We start from the raw sequence: 20,594 nt of genomic DNA, 5'->3' as shown, positions 1-20,594 counted from the left end.
AAACAAAATCTTTACTATGTCATAAACTTTATTCAAGTTAAAGTGCAGACAACAGAGAGAGTGCTTATAGTAAGTTTATTGATTTTGATCAATAACTAAATTATCTAGCATTACCATCTTGTTCTTCTCAAGGTAATCAATCCTACCAAAGTAATTATCAGAAAAAAATTAGCAGTAACTGTAAACCAAGCACCCAACAATTCCCCCCTCAACTTCCCTGTAACAGTCAATTTCTTTTCCTTTTTTCATGCCCTTTCCTCTCTACTGCTTTGGCTTTTCAAACTGTAAATAAAAGAAATAAAAAATTCGAGAAGTGGAAACATGTGGGTATGGATGGGGTTTGATGGTGGGAGGCGAACAATAGTTTTGAGGGTTTTTACCAGTGGGGTTTACTTTCTTGGATTTTTGTGTCGCATCCACCTCCAACACCGCTTCTCCTGGGTGTGCTGATTGATGAAAGAAACACATCTTTGCTTCCATCAACCGGAGTAATAAACCCTCCGCCAGTGGTATTAAACCCCAACCCCTCTGTTGGTTTTTCCTCTCTGTTTTTGAGGGGTTTTTACAAAACCCTTCTTTTGCCATTTATCCTTCACTTCGAAAAATCTGCAGATATCACAAGATATTGAAGACTTGATTAGGTAAATGTGCATTCTGAACTTGTTTTTCTGTGATGACTTCTGCATGCACAAAGAACGAAATTTTGTTCCTGCTGTCCGAATGAAAACATGTGTCTCACCTAGGAGCTTGTATTTTCTTCTTGGATTTGGCCTTTGTGTTTTCATGCTCATCGTCTCACAATTCACACGCTGATGATACATCAGAACTACCAATAGCCCTTTCATCCTCTTCTTCCATAGCTTCAAACTGCTCCTCCAACAAAGATGCCTTTTTTTGTTGTTGATGGCATTAGGTGCAAAGCTAGGTATTCATTCGAGAATTCATCAACCTCAAAGTCCTGCAGGCGGTGTCAAGAAACGATACGTAATTTGGCTGCTATTTGGACACAAACAAATTTCAATACATATGTTGTCCGTACGAGTCAAACAGTGATGCCATCATCATTAATGAATCTTTCTACACTAATCATCAAACAAAATCCACCCAACACATTCGTGTACTATTTAAAAGGTTGTCACGCTACTTTGAGAGATATCCCAATGATGTAGCCTAAATTTCAAAGGATAAAGGTGGTTAATACTCAAGCCCGTGACCAGCCGATATATCTATATCTCATTGTTCTCAAAATTGATTCTTTGCGCTAAAGATATGTATAATGATTATCATTTCTTGTGCATTTTCACATGTCTCTATATTAATTACTGTCCAGGGGTTACTAAAGTCCCAACTATTTCACAAATCCCTGGGAATAAGGTACTACATGGTTGATCATAACTAACAGCAGCAATCAAGAAAAGCAAGTTTTTTGCATAAACAGAACCTCTATGAAATACCTTATTTTCAAACATAGTTGTAAAACCTCATATCTTTGAGAACTTCACTCCTGAGACCTTTATTTTTTCTTTGATGTTTTCTGAACATCTGCATTATCACCTCCCTAAATCTCATTCAGCTCTTCATCCTCCTTAAGAAGTCGAGCAGCCAGAGCCCGATTAACTTTCGGCAGCTTCCTCTTAATCTGCAAAATGAAAGAAAAATGAAATTGAATTCTCAACACTTGATAGGAAGAATGATATGAGTTCCAATATTAAGTATGAGTCATAAGGCAGTTGAATTTACATAATTATATACATATATGTATATAAACAAAATCTTTACTACGTCATAAACTTTATTGAAGTTAAAGTGCAGCGTACGACGGAGAGAGTGCTTATAGTAAGTTTATCGATTTTGATCAATAACTAAATCATCTAGCATTACCATCTTGTTCTTCTATAGGTAATCAATCCTACCAAAGTAATTATCAGAAAAACATTAGCAGTAACAGTAAACCAAGCATCCAACAATTCCCCCCTCAACTTCCCTGTAACAGTCAAGTTCTTTTCCTTTTTTCATGCCCTTTCCTCTCAATTTCTCTGGCTTTTCAAACCCTAAATAAAACAAATAAAAAATTCGAGATGTGGAAACATGTGGTATGGATGGGGTTTGATGGTGGGAGGCGAACAATAGTTTTGAGGGTTTTTACCAGTGGGGTTTACTTTCTTGGATTTTTGTGACGCATCCACCTCCAAGGCCGCTTCTCCTGGGTGTGCTGATTGATGAAAGAAACACATCTTCGCTTCCATCAACTAGAGTAATAAACCCTCCGCCAGTGGTACTAAACCCCAACCCCTCTGTTTGTTTTTCCTCTCTGTTTTTGAGGGGTTTTTAGAAAACCCTTATTTTGCCATTTATCCTTCACTTCGAAAAATCTACAGATATGACAAGATATTGAAGACTTGATTAGGTAAATGTGCATTCTGAACTTGTTTTTATGTGATGACTTCTGCATGCACAAAGAACGAAATTTTGTTCTTGCTGTCCAAATGAAAGCATGTGTCTCACCTAGGAGCTTGTACTTTCTTCTTTGATTTGGCCTTTGAGTTTTCATGCTCATCTTCTCACAATTCACTCGATAATGATGCATCAGAACCACCAATAGCCTTTTCATCCTCTTCTTCAACAGCTTCAAAATGCTCCTCCAGCAAAGATGCCTTTTTTTGTTGTTGATGGCATTGGGTACAAAGGAAGCTATTCGTCTGAGAATTCATCAACCTCAAAGTCCTGCAAGCGGTGTCAGGAAACGATACATAATTTGATTGATGTTTGGACGTAAACAAATTCCAATACATATGTTGTCAGTACGAGTCAAACAGTGATGCCATCATCATTAATGAATCTTTCTACATTAATCACCAAACAAAATCCACCCAATACATTCGTGTACCATTCAAAAGGTTGTCACGCTAATTTGAGAGATATCCCAATGATGTAGCCTAAATTTCAGAGGATAAAGGTGGTTAATACTCAAGCCCGTGACTAGCCGATATATCTCTATCTCATTGCTCTCAAAATTGATTCTTTGCGCGGAAGATATGTATAATGATTATCTTTTCTTGTGCATTTTCACATGTCTCTATATTACTTACTATCTAGAGGTTATAAAGTTCCAACTATTTTACAAATCCCTGCGAACAAGGTACTACATGGTTGATCCTAACTAACAGCAGCAATCAAGAAAAGCAAGTTTTTTGCATAAACAGAACGTCTGCGAAATGCTTTATTTTCAAACATAGCTGTAAACCTCTCATCTTTGAGAACTTCACTCGTGAGACCTTTCTTTTCCTTTGATGTTTTCTGAACATCTGCATCATCACCTCCTTAAATCTAATTCAGCTCTTCCTCCTCCTCAAGAAGTCGGGCTGCCAGAGCCTGATTAACTTTCGGCAACTTCCGCTTAATCTGCAAGATGTAAGATAAATGAAATTGAATTCTCAACACTTGATAGGAAGAATGATATGAGTTCCATAATTAAAGTATGAGTCATAAGGCAGTTGAAATTACATAAATATATACATATATATATATACACAAAATCTTTACTACGTCATAAACTATATTCAAGTTAAAGTGCATCGTACAATAGAGAGAGTGCTTATAGTAAGTTTATCGATTTTGATCAATAACTAAATCGTCTAGCTTTACCATGTTGTCCTGCTCAAGGTAATCAATCCTACCAAAGTAATTATCAGAAAAAAATTAACAGTAAAAGTAAACCAAGCAACCAACAATTCCGCCCTCAAGTTCCCTGTAACAGTCAATTTCTTTTCCTTTTTTCTTGCTATTTCCTCTCTACTGCTTTGGCTTTTCAAACCCTAAATAAAAGAAATAATAATATCGAGGAGTGGAAACATTTGGGGTATGGATGGGGTTTGATGGTGCGAGGCGAACAGTAGTTATGAGTGTTTTTACTAGTGGGATTTTCTTTCTTGGATTTTTGTGTCGCATCCACCTCCGGCGCCGCTTCTCCTGGGTGTGCTGATTGATGAAAGAAACCGATCTTCGCTTCCATTAACCGGAGTAATAAACCCTCCGCCACTGGTACTAAACCCTAACCCCTCCGTTTATTTTTCCTCTCTGTTTTTGAAGGGTTTTAGAAAACCCTTCTTTTGCCATTTATCCTTCACTTCGAAAAATATGCAGATATGACATGATGTTGAAGACTTGATTAGGTAAATGTGCATTATGAACTTATTTTCATGTGATGACTTCTGCATGCACAAGAACGAAATTTTGTTCTTGCTGTCCAAATGAAAACATGTGTCTCACCTACGAGCTTGTACTTTCTTTTCGCCTTTGTGTTTTCATGCTCATCCTCTCACAAATAACTTGCTGATGATGCATCAGAACACCAATAGCCTTTTCATCCTCTTCTTCAACAGCTTCAAAATGCTCCTCCATCAAAGATGCCTTTTTTTGTTGTTGATGGCATTGGGTGCCAAGCCAGGTATTCATTTGAGAATTTATCAACCTCAAAGTCCTGCAAGCGGTGTCCAGAAATGATATGTAATTTGGCTGCTGTTTGGACATAAACAAATTCCAATACATATGTTGTCAGTACGAGTCCAATAGTGATGCCATCATCATTAATAAATCTTTCTACATTAATCATCAAACAAGATCCACCCAATACATTCGTGTACTATTCAAAAGGTGGTCACGCTAATTTGAGAGATATCCCAATGATGTAGCATAAATTTCAGAGGATAAAGGTAGTTAATACTCAAGCCCGTGACCAGCAGATATATCTGTATCTCATTGCTCTCAAAATTAATTCTTTGTGCGAAAGATAGGTAAAATGATTATCATTTCTTGTGCATTTTCACATGTCTCTATATTACTTACTGTCTAATTGTTATTAAAGTTCCAACTATTTCACAAATCCCTGGGAACAAGGTATTACATGGTTGATCATAACTAACAGCAGCAATCAAGAGAAGCAAGTTTTCTGCATAAATAGAACCTCTATGAAATACCTTATTTTCAAATATAACTGTAAACCTCTCATCTTTGAGAACTTGACTCGTGAGACCTTTCTTTTTCTTTGATGTTTTCTAAACATCTGCATCACCACCTCCCTTATTCTCATTCAGCTCTTCCTCCTCCTCAAGAAGTCGGGCTGCCAGAGCCCGATTAACTTTCAACAACTTCCTTTTAATTTGTAAGATGAAAGATAAATGAAATTGAATTCTAAGCAATTGATAGGAAGAATGATATGAGTTCCAATTATTCAAGTTAATGTGCAGCATACAATGGAGAGAGTGGTTATAGTAAGTTTATCGATTTTGATCAATAACTAAATCATCAAGCATTACCATCTTGTTCTTCTCAAGGTAATCAATCCTACCTAAGTAATTATCAGAAAAAAATTAGCAGTAACAGTAAACCAAGCAACCAACCATTCCCCCCTCAAGTTCCGTGTAACGGTCAATTTCTTTTCCTTTTTTCTTGCCCTTTCCTCTCCACTGCTCTGGCTTTTCAAACCCTAAATAAAAGAAATAAAAAAATCGAGAAGTGGAAACATGTGGGTATGGATAGGGTTTGATGGTGGGAGGCAAACAGTAGTTTTGAGGGTTTTTACCAGTGGGGTTTTCTTTCTTGGATTTTTGTGTCGCATCCACCTCCAACGCCGCTTCTCCTGGGTGTTCTGATTGATGAAAGAAACACATCTTCGCTTCCATCAATCGGAGTAATAAACCCTCCGCTACTGGTACTAAACCCTAACCTCTCTGTTGGTTTTTCCTCTCAGTTTTTGAGGGGTTTTAGAAAACCCTTCTTTTGCCATTTATCCTTCACTTCGAAAACTCTGCAGATATGACATGATATTGAAGACTTGATTAGGTAAATGTGCATTCTGAACATGTTTTTCTGTGATGACTTCTGCATGCAGAAAGAACGAAATTTTTTTCTTGCTGTGCAAGTGAAAATATGTGTCTCACCTAGGAGCTTGTACTTTCTTCTTGGGTTTGGCCTTTGTGTTTTCATGCTCATCTTCTCATAATTCACTCGCTGATGATGCATCAGAACCACCAATAGCCTTTTCATCCTCTTCTTCAACAGCTTTAAAATGCTCCTCCAGCAAAGATGCCTTTTTTTGTTGTTGATGGCATTGGGTACAAAGGCAGGTATTCGTTTGAGAATTCATCAACCTCAAAGTCCTGCAAGCGGTGTCAAGAAACAATACATAATTTGGCTGCTGTTTGGACGTAAATAAATTCCAACACATATGTTGTCAGTACGAGTCCAACAATGATGCCATCATCATTAATGAATCTTTCTACATTAATCGTCAAGCAAAATCCACCCAATATATTCATGTACTATTCAAAAGGTTATCACGCTAATTTGAGAGATATCCCAATGATGTAGCCTAAATTTTCAGAGGAAAAAGGTGGTTAATACTCAAGCCCGTCACCAGCCGATATATCTGTATCTCATTGCTCTCAAAATTGATTCTTTGCGCTATAGATATGTGTAATGATTACAATTTCTTGTGCATTTTCACATGTCTCTATATTACTTACTGTCCAGGGGTTATTAATGTTCCAACTATTTCACAAATCCCTGGGAAAAAGGTGCTACATGGTTGATCATAACTAACAGCAGCAATAAAGAAAAGCAAGTTTTTTGCATAAACAGAACCTCTATGAAATACCTTATTTTCAAACATAGCTGTAAACCTCTCATCTTTGAGAACTTCACTCGTGAGACCTTTCTTTTTCTTTGAAGTTTTCAGAACATCTGCATCATCAGCTCCCTTATTCTCATTCAGCCCTTCCTTCTCCTCAAGAAGTCAGGCTGCCAGAGCCCGATTAACTTTCGGCAGCTTCTTCTAAATCTGCAAGATGAAAGATAAATGAAATTGAATTCTCAACACTTGATAGGAAGAATGATATGAGTTCCCATATTTATGTATGAGTCATAAGGCAGTTGAAATTACATAAATATATACATATATGTATATACGCAAAATCTTTACTACGTCATAAACTTTATTCAAGTCAACGTGCAGCGTATAACGGAGAGAGTGCTGAAGTAAGTTTATCGATTTTTGATCAATAACTAAACATCTAGCATTTCGAGGTGTATCAAATACCATATTTTTCATCTCAAGGTAATCAATCCTACCAAAGTAATTATCAGAAAAAAATTAGGTTCAAATAAGATCTCTTCAAATATGGGGGATCGTGGCAGATATGAGAGGAAGAGGTCGCTAGCATATAAAATTGTAAATAAGTAACTATATTTCTCGCTGTATGAATGTGGACAGAGTGAGCAAAATCACTAACCTCAGCTGCACGGATTTTATATGATCGAGACACATAATCCTCCAAATCTAACTCATCTCTTAAATTCATTTTAGGAGTGCAAACGTGCAAACAATACCATTGGGTTGAGACTTCTTTTTATGAGTGAGATGTGAGAACAGTTTAATAAAAATGTTGTTTACTTTAAGAACTAGCAAACGTCAAATAGTAAATGATCTTCGAGATTCACCTGAGAGACGAGCCTCTTCTGACATCTATGTGGCAAAGGGAACTCAATATTACGATCAAGTCTTCCCAGACGTAGGAGGGCAGGGTCCAAAGTGTGACCTCGGTTAGTTGCCATGATAACCTTCATATTAACTGTCTTGTCAAAGTAAAGTCAAATTACATTATAACTTAGAATGTTAATGGTATAGGATGAGACATGGATACTTTGAATAACCACTCTCTCAGACACGCAGGCAATACTCGACATGTTGGCCTGAAGGTATACACATGACTGAGCGCACAGGCATATGTTTTAACCTGCAATTGTCGTGATACAATAAAAAATGCTTGCCTTGCCTACTGAAAGAAGTCTTCAGCACAGTCAATTTTTCCATCCTTCTTAGGAATGCCACCACCAAATATCTCTTAGCCAAATTGTATATTTCATGTAGCTTTGAGAGGTTATATTTACCCTGTGCTGATATGGTCATCTAACAGGAATAATCCATAAAATAAAAGACAATCATAATAATATAGCATTTAAACATTTTTAGAATAATTTTTGTGAGTTATATTGGTTAAATAATATCATGGTCAGAATCTATCACCTCCCAACCAAAAATAGTAGTCATATAAAGTCTAAATAAAGGCTTTTATACGGGATTTTCAGATAGCCATAAAAAAATACGACAATTTTAGATATAAACCAAAAATAGAAGGAAATGACTGTTGCAATTTTTTTGAAGTTATTGCCTTCCACACAACAAAATAGTATTTTCCGCTATTATAAATATGTAAAACTAAGCTTATCAAACTCCCCAAACATAAACAATTATTGTCCTCAAGCAAAAGTTCAACACTGCAAAAAATATGATCTCAACATTGTGCTAATATGATCTCAACTTATAACCCATGTGCAGATAATCTCAAAACACAAATGCCGCAATACGTTATGCAATCGCTAACTTATCATAATGAGGGTAACAGGCCAATCACATCACAACACTTTGTCTCGCCAAGTAGAGAGTAGAACAATCAAGCTTCCACAAAATCATAGGTTTCTAAATGTCACCATACTCATCGCTTCAACACAATACCCTTTATCTCCTTATTTCTGTCTAAGTTGGAACAACTTTTGTTCTTTCTTTTCTTTGGCCATTTTTTTCCCATTTTTTCTTCCCCTTTTGTTGTCATGGCTTTTATTTTCTTTTTTGTTTTTGTTTTTGCCCGTGACTTATGTTCTTTAGGCCGCATTTCGGTCTTTTAATGCGAATGACAACACTTGTGGTGAAGGCACCCGGTTACTCAACCAAAAAACATCCTATTTCGGTCTTTTGATGCGAATGACAATACTTGTGGTGAAGGCACTCGGTTACTTAACCAAAAAATGTTTTACCTAAAGTGCTTTGCATACTCATGGCTCTAGTCACTGTTTTACGTGAATAACAACATTTGTGATGAAGTTACCCAGTTACTAAGTGACCTAAACCAGCGGAGTAGATGTAGTCTTCCTTTTTCTTGCTATTCTTTCTTCATTTCTTTTTTCGTGGTAAAAGAAATTTCTAAGGGGAAGGGCTTTTGAATTTTTCAAAATGATTCACTGACCCACGTTAAACTTATAAGGATCAATTAGGAGGCGTTTTGGCAAATAAATATGATTTCACAAGAACTCCGAATATTGAGTGGAAGCAAAGACATTCCAACTCTATTTCAAAGCAATTCAAGATGCATGAAATTAGGCTTCAACTACTCCACATTTACTCAGAGCAACAATCATATAACGCAAGTGCACATTCATGTCTGAATCTTATGCATTGTGACAGGTTTCTAAAAAAGTTCTAATGATGATGCCATCAAATTCTGTTATGTTGACTGGTATGAATGGTTATTGATACAGATCAGTAAAAGGGGAGGAACTGTAATTTTCAAACGAAAAGTGAAGGTTTCTGTCCATATTGCAGTTCAGAACTTAATGATAGAATCTTTACAGACCTGCAGACCACCCTCAGTGAAGATACGAAGAAAATTAAGGCTGGTAATGGCTGCAATCCAAGCACTTCCAAGTGCTATCGCTCTAACTTCTTCCCCTTCAAGTCGCATAGACCACTAAATATGCATAAGGAAATCCGGTTAACCTATAGTCAATTAAAGATTGTTTTTTAGCAGAAGGGCAAATGCAAACTTAGAATGCTAACCCATCCATTATGGCACTTGCAACAAGATATTAATCCATACAAGGAAAAGATAAAGAGGGCTAACCTCACTATTATCTGCCCAGCTACTGAAGGGCCAATACATAAGTGTGCTCATATTCTTCTCGCCTTTACATGGATTGGCAAATACACTCCCACTCTCATTTAGAGAAGCCATCGAGAAGCCAAAATAGTCAGTCATTGCAGGAACACGTGGACCACTGCTGGTATCATGGAAATCTATCTGCACTTAAGTTATGTAAACTAAATTGTCAGATGGTAAACGTTGATTATTTTTCTAGCAGTAACGCAAGTTGAGAGTATGAATTTCTTAAGCCTTGATCTGTAGCAATATATGTAATAGATATATGCTTCCAATTCTATGAATATTAAACCTCTTCATAGAAAAAGGTGAAGATAAAGAAACAAAAAGGACAATGAAAGAAAGAAGTTGATATGTCAGGGTCAGAAACCCTGAGCAAGTCGGAAAAATAAATGAATTAAAAAAGATATAAATAATAGCACTTTGGAAATGAACTCCTACAGAAGCAACTGGAGAAAGATCTAGAGATATTGTTTGCTGGAAAAAGCAACTAGAAATGAATAGCAGAGAGAACACCAATTGCAGATGTCAAGGGGCCACATACAAACGTGCATAGATGACATGTTGCTATTAGCAAACCATAAGTTTTTTATTTGAAAAATATTTCCTAAACTATAAATTGCCATGAAGCAAATTTTATTGTGCTATCTTTTTAGTTGGGTATCTTTATTGATGGCAAGGCGTGTATTAGGCAGTAACTAGGATAGTTAAAAAACTCTATATGAGTCGTAATGGTTACTCTTTTTCTTAAGTACAATAGTTTCTTACAGTTATGAGATAATCTTTATAGGAATAGAGAAGTTATGTTCATCACATTATAAAGGGGGTAACTGTAACATTCAAAACATCACCAAAATATGTGAAAGCATTGTGGCAGGTTTCTAAAAGTTCTAATGATGACGCCATCAAATTCTGTTATGTTGACTGGTATGAATGGTTATTGATACAGATCAGTAAAAGGGGAGGAAATGTAATTTTCAAATGAAAAGTGAAGGTTTCTGTCCATATTGGAGTTCAGAACTTAATGATAGAATCTTTACAGACCTGCAGACCACCCTCATTGAAGATACGAAGAAAATTAAGGCTGGTAACAGCTGCAACCCAAGCACTTCCAAGTGCTATTGCTCTAACTTCTTCCCCTTCAAGTCGCATAGACCACTAAATATGCATAAGGAAATCCGGTTAACCTATAGTCAATTAAAGATTATTTTTTAGCAGAAGGGCAAATGCAAACTTAGAATGCTAACCCATCCATTATGGCACTTGCAAGAAGATATTAATCCATAAAAGGAAAAGATGAAGAGGGCTGACCTCACTGTTATCTGCCCAGCTACTGAAGGGCCAATACATAAGTGTGCTCATATTCTTCTCGCCTTTACATGGATTGGCAAATACACTCCCACTCTCATTTAGAGAAGCCTTTGTGAAGCCAAAATAGTCAGTTATTGCAGGAACACGTGGACCACTGCTGGTATCATGGAAATTTATCTGCATTTAAGACATGTGAACTAAATTTTGAGACGGTCAACGTAGATTATTTTTCTAGCAGTAATGCAAGTTGAGAGCATGAATTTCTTAAGCCTTTTGATCTGTAGCAATATAATAAGTTCAATAGACAAACGAATAGTTGGATCAAGGTGCTCAGTGTTCTTAACGTAAAATGTGTTTACCCTGACAGACGTGAGGTTTTTCAATTAGGAAAGTAATTCCTCTTTAAGCTTTTATTCTTATAGTCATTAGAACTGAATCTGCAAAATACACTGTCTGATGCAGCAAAGTTCAATCATGGTTTTACCACTTTGATTCTTCCAGTTCCATTCCACTCAATAGCAAACAAGTCATATGGTTTTCAGGAAAATTGCAACTACTAAAAATCAGAGGAAAGAAAATAAAGATAACAGGATACCTCTATATGTGAATATCCATCATGTTCCATTGTGGTTATACTTGCAAGCATATTATAGCACAGAAAGTGCCTCTTTCCAGGCTGTGCAGGAGTAGCTCCAGGCTGAAAAGCTTCTTGCATTCTTGGCCCGGCAGTTACTGAAAAGCTTCTTGCATTCTTGGCCATAAGAAGCCTTCTTACGAGATCCAGCTTTGGGAAAAGAATCCAGCCCGTCATTACAATCTTCTTCCCAATCATCGTCATAATTAGAGCGCTTACGTAATCTTTTTCTGCTAGGTGGCTCAAACTCACCATGGCTATCCTCGCGTTCGCAGCCATCCTGCGGGCACTCCACCGTCTCTCTGTCATTGTGGCTACAAAAACCCTAAAGATTGGTCCCCTTCTCCTTCACTCCCTCTCGCAGATATGATGGTTTTGAGGGTTTTCTCTGTAAATTTGGGCAAGGAGACAATCAAAAATGAAGTGGAGAAGCTGAAAATGCGAATAGGAAGAGGAAGAGAAGGTGATTTTGAGGGTTTTCACCGGTGGGAAAGACATCTGTATTTCTTTCTCTTTACTTTGGAGTGGGAGAGGGGGAGTTTTTACCGGTGGAGAAGAGGGTTTTTACCTGGTAAAAGTATTTTCCATTTTCATTAATTCTTTTTTCTTTCATAAAAATTTTAAGGTTATCTTCAAATGTAGAGAAATATTTACAGTTACTAAAATATTAAAAAAATAAAAAGAATAAAAAATGATAATTTTTACATAAATTATAATGACAATGCTGAGGTTTGACATAATTATAAGGCAAAATTTCACTTTTGGTCCCACTAAATAGGATCATTCTCACTTTTGGTCCCGCGCTTTAGGTGCTCAACACTTGTAGTCCCAAAATCCTAATTTTTTAACACTTTTACCCCGCGCCGTTAAAAATTGATGGAAACAGCACATGACTTGTCACGTGCCGTTAGTCAACTGGTACGGTACATGTTGGTCAACGGCAAAATATCACTTTTGGTCCCACTAGATAGGGTCATTCTCACTTTTGGTCCCATGCTTTACATTTTCAACACTTGTAGTCCCAAAACCCTAATGGAGAGTGGGACTGAGACATTCCAGGACAACAACGGCAAGTTCTCGGCAGTTCCTTGCAATGAAAGTTTAATCTTCATCAAAAGCAACTCAACATTTGAAGCAGAGTGAGTGAGAGTGAGAAGAATGCAAATGCAGAGAGACAGAGAGGCCTAGGAGCCGCCATGAATGAGGCTGGGAAGGAAAAAGAAACTGAGTGTGAGAGGGTTCTTTGTTTGATCTGTGTTTATTGAGTCATCCTCTGGACCAAATCTTGCAACTTCTCAGTCAAATACCACTGGTATGGTAAAATGAAGAGAGACAGAGAGGCCTAAGAGCAGCCATGAATGAGGCTGGGAAGGAAAAAGAAACTGAGTGTGAGAGGGTTCTTAGTTTGAGCTCGAGCTCGACGAGCTCACCCAGGTTGAGCTCGAGCTCGAGCTCGATACATTATTTTCGAGCTTGAGCTCGAGCTCGATTTTGTTCCAGAAATTGCAGAAGAATAGAGGTGGGAAGGAGAGGAATTTTACAACATTACATACAAAATTTTTCAGAAATTTTGCTTATCGATAATGGTCTTCCATACAACATTACAACTCTTTTGTAAAACCAAACAACAACATCAAGAAATAAACAAATTATTGTCCCCTGAAAACACACCCAAACCCAAGAAAAAAAATTAAACAAGATGCTAAAAACACAACCAAACCATCTGATATCGAACATAAGAGTAATCATTCAAGACGGTGTATCGTTGAATCAGGCCATGTGATTTTAAATCATACTGTCTGATATGATCTAATAGACACAATCTTGTATATATTTAAATTTCGTATGAATCAGGTGCCCAAATATATACAATCTTGTATATATTTAATTTTATTGATTAAACTTTTTAATATCATTATATATCTAATAAAAATAATATTTTGAATTGTTCAACCATCATCATCATTATTATTATTATTATTATGATTTGTAGATTAATTCATAAGAATTACTAAATTTTGAACAAGTAAACATGAGCTCGAGCTCGAAGCTCGGTGAACAAGTAAACATGAGCTCGAGCTCAAAGTCGAGCCGGCTCGACTCATCTGCCACCCCTATGACTAATGGCACGTGACTTGTCACATGCCGTTTCTGTCAGTTTTTAACGGAGTGGGTCTAAAGGTGTTAAAAAATTTATATTGCTCCTTAATATAAAATACTATTTTATTGATATATATAAAATCAAAAAAAATATTTTAATTGAAATTGAAAATATAAACAGAATTGTATTGTTGATGTCTTGGTCATATTAAATTATTTATTTAATTTAGACCTAACTTATTTAAATAAAGTATTGAATAAAGTATATTCTTCACATTTTTATTTGGCATTCACAATATATATGTATATATCTATACATAAATATGAATAGAAAAAGACACAAATGTTGAATCAATTTGGTCAACCCTTATAACCAATTTCTGTCACATCAAAAATACAGATGTATATATTCAACATTCTCACACCTATATACCTACATTTGGAAACAACTAATCCAAATATATTATTAGTTTTCGCACAAAAACCAATAAAGCATTTCTACCTATTTCCAAATGTTGGAAACTGAAAATGAAAATGAAAACACAACCAAACGGGCCCTAGGATTTTGGGACTACAAGTGTTGAACACGTAAAGCGTGGGACCAAAAGTGAGAATAACACTATCTAGTGGGACCAAAAGTGATATTTTGCCGTTGACCAACATGGACCATACCAACTGACTAACGGCACGTGACTATCACGTGCCGTTTCCGTCAGTTTTTAACGGTGTGGGACTAAAAGTGTTAAAAAATTAGGGTTTTGGGACTACAAGTGTTGAGCACCTAAAGCACGGGACCAAAAGTGAGAATGCCCCTATTTAATGGGACCAAAAGTGAAATTTTTCCTAATTATAAATACCTCTCATTATTTAATTGGTGGATGGAATTTTTTGAAAAATTATAAAAAAATATTTTGTTAAAAGTAAATAAAATTGTAATTTTTAGTCCAAAATGCCATTTTGGTCAATTTACCACAAAAATAAATGGAAACTTAACGGACACTAACGGATTGGGCTAATTGTTAGACGACCGTTAAAATCAGGGGGTATTGTTAATTTTTCGAATAATAAGAAGTTTTCATAATTATACCAAATCTCAAGAGAGGTTGTTGTAATTTACCTAAAAAATAAAAAGATGATGGTCATTATTTAATTAGAAATAGGAAAACAAAAACAAAGAAAACAATTGTTACAATAGTGTTCGTTTTAATTGCCTCCTGTATCAATGAAAGACCAATTGCGGGGATAGCTCAGTTGGGAGAGCGTCAGACTGAAGATCTGAAGGTCACGTGTTCGATCCACGTTCACCGCATTTTATACACAAAAGCTCCATTTCTCTCTTAGTTTGAAGCATTCGTCCTGCGCTCACTCGTAGTATTTTTCGATGAATGATCTTTCTTCTTATGAATTTCGAGAGCAAATATTGTTGGAAAAAAATTTGGTTTTAAGCAATCAAAACCACGTTTTGAAATATTACAATCGGATTTAGAAATCAAAAGAAATAAAGCGACGTTCGAACAAATAACATAAAGCAATTAGAAACGCTATTTATGACAACAAATTTAAATCAAAAACTTACAACGAGAACTATATTGTAACAATTCTCAGTCCAATTTGAATTCGTTAATTTTTAACCGAATTGCAGAATTACTGCTTGTCTTGAAGAAAATATACGCCCTGCATCAGCAGTGCACCGGGTGCAACGTAATTTCTCCCAGGATAAGACGGTTACAGTTCTTTCGATTTTAGGACTATACCGAAGAACACCTCGACAAACACTCAGAAGCTTATCGAAACAAGAGACTCAAATACCAAAATTTGAAAATATGAATGCCTAAGTGAAAGAGGGCACCGGGAGAGTGATTAGGGAGGAAGTGAGAATTGTGTGTTCTCAAATGAAAGAATTGCTGCTATATATAGAGGGCTATTCCTTCCCTAATGAATGCAGAAATTGAACACTGCCTTAATGGCCTTCATTCCAATTTTAAGGTTACAGCACTAATCATCCACTAACGCCAGAATTGCAATCAAATCATATTAAAAAAATTGAAACAGTAGCATTGGGAATTGATTTTGATTAAAGAGGCAATTTGAATATTGAAATGAAACTTTAATCCAAATGTGCTGTGGTAAATCAAAACTCCTTTTTCCTCCCTCATTCAAATCTTTGAATTTCAAGAAATCCTTTGAAAATCTCAACAATGCCCCATAAATTCATAGATTTGAACTCAAGTTTTCATGATTTGCTTTCAACGATGGTACCTTTTAGTTTGAACCACTTTCTAAGTTATCTAACGTCAGTTATCACAAGGTCAAATGGAACTAAGCCTTGAATTTAAGCCTGTGAGTGTGACAACGTCTGTCAGTAACAACAAGCCACCAGCTTTGTGTTGATCTTTAGGGTTGACACTTAGGCCATGTGTCCTGATCCTGTTCATGAATGCTTTCAGGAATAACCCAATTCCTTAGTTGTGGCCAAACATTGACATTCACTTAGTTGGGCGTCTTCAGGAATGCACTGCTAGCATCTCCTCTTATAAGACTTGACCCCATTCGGAGATAAACTCTTACTATACTTGCAGTTGAAGCACCTTTCAGAATTTTTGGGTACAGACTCCAAATACAAAGTATCAGTCTATTTGGTGCTCTGACATACCCTTATAACTTGTTGATACCACATTGAACCTTCTTTATGGGATCTCCACTTAAAAGGTTGGGTTGCCATCGTAGATAAATCACTCATGGGTTTTCAGTCCCATCCCCAATTTGGATTTATGAACTTGTGACAGATTCAATTCTTTCGTTAAAGGATCAGCCACATTGTCCTTTGTTCCGACAAAGTCTACTCTGTCTGACACTAATGCCCTTATAGACTTCAGTCTAACTTGAATGTGTCGTTTGGTCTTTTGATTATATTTACGACTCTTCACCTTTGCTATTGTGGTTTGACTATCACAATGTACAACAATCGGTAGAAGAGGCTGACTTACAATGGAAAGTTGTGATAACAATACAAATAGCCATTCTACCTCGGTACCAGTCGTATCTAACGCACATAACTCGGCTTCAAATGTAGACCGAATTGTCAAAGTTTGTTTTGCAGACTTCCAGGAGACTGCGCCCCCACCTAAGGTAAAAACATATCATGAACAACCATTACTCCCGGAGGTTTTGGCTATCCAGCTAGCATCACTATATCCCTCAAGAACAGCAGGAAATCTACCATAATGTATGGCCAGTGACACCGTGCCCTTTAGGTACCTTAGTACTCTATCCAAAGCACCTCAATGGATTTTGTCAGGACAACTAGTGTATCTAGCCAATTTAGAGACAGAAAAGGATATATCTGGTCTCGTGCCATTTGCCAAATACTGTAAGCTCTCAATAATTTGAGAATACCTTAGCTGTGCAACCGAAACACCACTTTCATTTTTTAATAAAGCTACAGAAGGATCATATGATGTCTTAGCAATTATACTTTTTGATAACCAAATTTCTCAATTATCTTCTCAACATAATGAGCTTGAGAAATGGCTATTCCATCAGTTGACCGAATCAACTTGATGCCAAGAATCACATTAGCCTTACCCATATCCTTTATTTCAAACTTATTTTTCAAAAATAACTTGGTTTCGGTAATAATATCTAGACATGACCGTATTAACAGAATATCATCCACATACAGACATAAAATTATCATTTTATCTCCTTTAACCTTGTAGTATATACATATATCATTCTCATTTACAGTGAAGCCGAACGCAAGAATCGTTTTATCAAACTTTTCATGCCACTATTTAGGTGCTTGTTTAAGTTCATATAGAGACTTAACAAGTTTACAAACTTTATGCTCGTTACCATGAGCTACAAGCCCCTCAAGCGGATCCATGTAAATTTCTTCCTCAAGTTCATCATACAAGAAGACTGTTTTCACATCCATCTAATAAATCGGGAGATTATAGACCAAAAAGCAAGTGCTATAAGCACCCGGGTTGTAGTCAATCGAGCTACCGGAGTATAGGTATTAAAATAGTCTATTCCCTCCTTTTGTTTAAACCCTTTAGCCACCAATCTGGCTTTAAACTTATCTATGGTCCCATCAGGTTTTCAGTTTCCTTTTAAAAATCCACTTACACCCAATAGTAGTACATCCTGGAGGGAAATCAACTAGCACCCATGTTTCATTGGAAACAATGGAGTCCATCCCACTTTTGACAGCTTCTTTCCACTGCTTGGATTCTGAAGAAGCCATAGCATCTTTGAAAGTGATTAGATCATCCTCGATGTTGTAAGTGACAAAGTCACTTCCAAAATTCTTGATAATCCTAGCTCTCTTACTCCGTCTAGGTTCATCTGACTGCTCATGAGTCTGATTAGAACTACTAGGACTAAACCCTACATTTGAAATCTTTTCCACATGTTCAGTAATAGATGTGGAGGCAAGTGGATCATCAAGCGAAACATTTGAAGGTATTCCTGTTTTTAAAGGAAATACATCTTCTAGGAATACAGCATCACGAAATTCGACTATTGTGTTGACCTCAATGCGTGGAATTTCTGATTTAATAACCAGAAATCTTAAGGCATAACTTGTCTCCACATAGCCCAAGAACACAACATTGACAGTCTTAGGACCTAATTTCTTTCATTTATGTTCCGGGATCAGCCCTTTTGCTAGGCACCCCCACACTCGAAAGTATTTGAGGCTTGGTTTCCTACCTATCCACAACTCGAAAGGAATACTCGTATTGTGTTTCAGAGGGACTCTATTCAGAATGTGGCAAGCCGTATTCAAAGCCTCTCCCCACAAATACTTTGGTAACCCAGAGGTTAATAGGAGACTGTTAATCATGTCTTTGAATGTTCTATTCTTTCGTTCAGCCATTCCATTAGACGAAGGGGAATATGGAGAAGTCTCTTCATGAACAATGCCAAAAGTTTGACAATATTCATTGAACTTACTCGACTCATACTCTCGTCCTCTATCGATCCACGTTCACCGCATTTTATACACAAACGCTCCATTTCTCTCTTAGTTTCAAGCATTCGTCCTGCGCTCACTCGTAATATTTTTCGGTGAATGATCTTTCTTCTTATGAATTTCGAGAGCAAATATTGTTGGAAAAAATTTGGTTTCAAGCAATCAAAATGTTTTAAAATATTACAATCGGATTTAGAAATCAAAAGCAATAAAGCCACGTTGGAGCAAATAACATAAAGTAATTAGAAACGCTATTTATGACAAGAAATTTAAATCGAAAACTTACAACGAGAACTATATCGTAACAATTCTCAATCCAATTTGAATTCGTTAATTTTTAATTGAATCGCAGAATTACTGCTTGCCTCGAAGAAAATATACGCCCCGTATCAGCAGTGCACCGGGTGCAAAGTAATTTCTCCCAGGATAAGACGGTTACAGTTATTTTGATTTTAGCACTATACCAAAGAAGACCTCGATCTTACACTTAGAAACTTATCGAAACAAGAGAATCAAATACCAAAATTTAAAAATATGAATGCCTAAGCGTAAGAGGGCACCGGGATAGTGATTAGGGAGGAAGTGAGAATTGTGTGTTCTCAAATGAAAGAATTGTTGCTTTATATAGAGGCTATTCCTTCCCTAATGAATGCAGAAATTGAACACGGCCTTAATGGCCTTCATTCCAATTTTAAGGTTACAACACTAATCATCCACTAACGGCAGAATTGCAATCAAATCATATTAAAAAAATTGAAACAGTAGCATTGGGAATTGATTTTGATTAAAGAGGCAACTTGAATATTAAATGAAACTTTAATCCAAATGTGCTGCGGTAAATCAAAACTCCTTTATCCTCCCTCATTCAAATCTTTAAGTTTCAAGAAATCCTTTAAAAATCTTAACAAATATTTGCTATTATTTTGGTTTTTTTTTTTGCGTTTCATTCGTCGTACTTACCTACAACATCCTTATAATTATAAAATCTTCTATATAAATTATTATTTAATCATAAAATCTTTAAATACGTCTTTCTCCCACAATAACATGTAGACTATTTATTCACGCACCTTATTCTACTCTCAATTAACATGAGCTCCTTTACAGCTTCTAAAGTTAATTTTTGAATGCAAAGATATTGGTTTGAATCCTAGTTTTCATTTCCCCCTAATAAAGATGTTTTTTCCCCCACCAAACTCCAGCTTCACGTGTACTTACTAACGACCATGTGACTTTTTCCTCTAATTTTTAATGGAAAGTTATGTGAAACTAACATTGAGAATTTTTCTTAATATATTGGATGAAATATGACAAAAGTGTAACATATGGGACTATAATAAAAATAAGTTTATTATATGGGACCACAAATGCAATTTTTTCTAATGATAATTTTGTAATAAATATTATCAAAGTAGAAGAGCTTGTTAGCATTTTAACAATAAATTAAGAACTCCTTTTTTTTTCTAAAGAAGCTTGTAAGCTTCTAATAGTTTCATTTTCGTGAACTCATTTCTTAAAAATTTTGTCAAATACTTTTCAACATCTTATAAGTTATAACTATCTTAAAAGATGTTTTCAAAAGCTCATATACTCACTTAGACATCCTCTATGAATTTTCATTTAGATCCTTTGAGTGCCATCTATACGTTGGCGTTCTAAATATTATTTAACATATATCTTGTCAAAAAAAATAAAAAAAGAATTATCAATGTATATACGTGTGATATGGTTATTGATATAACGACACAAAGTTTAGTTTATTAAATTCAAATTAAGAAATTAGATTATAAGAGACTCCACA

At 36.0% G+C, this 20,594-nt stretch overlaps 1 protein-coding gene and 1 non-coding gene across 12 annotated transcripts; one reads left to right on the top strand and one right to left on the bottom strand.

The window, feature by feature from the left end:
• Positions 1–397: 397 nt before the first annotated feature.
• On the bottom strand, positions 398–12,253 carry LOC105179708 (uncharacterized). Of its 11 annotated transcripts, XM_088884143.1 has the most exons (19): positions 11,677–12,253; positions 11,082–11,258; positions 10,815–10,928; positions 9,735–9,911; positions 9,468–9,581; positions 7,701–7,793; positions 7,498–7,617; positions 6,656–6,838; positions 5,940–6,158; positions 5,582–5,806; positions 5,400–5,485; positions 4,977–5,119; positions 4,270–4,480; positions 3,245–3,402; positions 2,506–2,724; positions 2,147–2,372; positions 1,455–1,639; positions 740–958; positions 398–606 (listed from the first exon to the last, which is right to left on the bottom strand). In XM_088884143.1, exons 1-8 carry the CDS (start codon positions 12,022–12,024, stop codon positions 6,833–6,835), a joined length of 1,149 nt encoding a protein of 382 aa, XP_088740269.1. In that variant the 5' UTR covers positions 12,025–12,253; the 3' UTR covers positions 398–606; positions 740–958; positions 1,455–1,639; positions 2,147–2,372; positions 2,506–2,724; positions 3,245–3,402; positions 4,270–4,480; positions 4,977–5,119; positions 5,400–5,485; positions 5,582–5,806; positions 5,940–6,158; positions 6,656–6,832. The 11 variants fall into 11 exon arrangements, with proteins under 11 accessions (XP_088740269.1, XP_088740272.1, XP_088740268.1 ...); XM_088884146.1 differs by lacking the exon at positions 5,400–5,485; XM_088884142.1 differs by lacking the exon at positions 4,977–5,119 and having other exon boundaries at positions 399–606.
• A 2,798-nt stretch (positions 12,254–15,051) lies between these two features.
• On the top strand, positions 15,052–15,124 carry TRNAF-GAA (transfer RNA phenylalanine (anticodon GAA)). The gene has a single exon. It is a non-coding gene; the product is annotated as a tRNA-Phe (tRNA).
• Positions 15,125–20,594: the final 5,470 nt, after the last annotated feature.

Source organism: Sesamum indicum, linkage group LG8, assembly GCF_026168435.1.
Source record: "Sesamum indicum cultivar Baizhima isolate 11 linkage group LG8, ASM2616843v1, whole genome shotgun sequence".
Taxonomy (NCBI): Eukaryota; Viridiplantae; Streptophyta; class Magnoliopsida; order Lamiales; family Pedaliaceae; genus Sesamum; species Sesamum indicum.
This window is presented reverse-complemented; position numbering and strand designations above follow the sequence as displayed.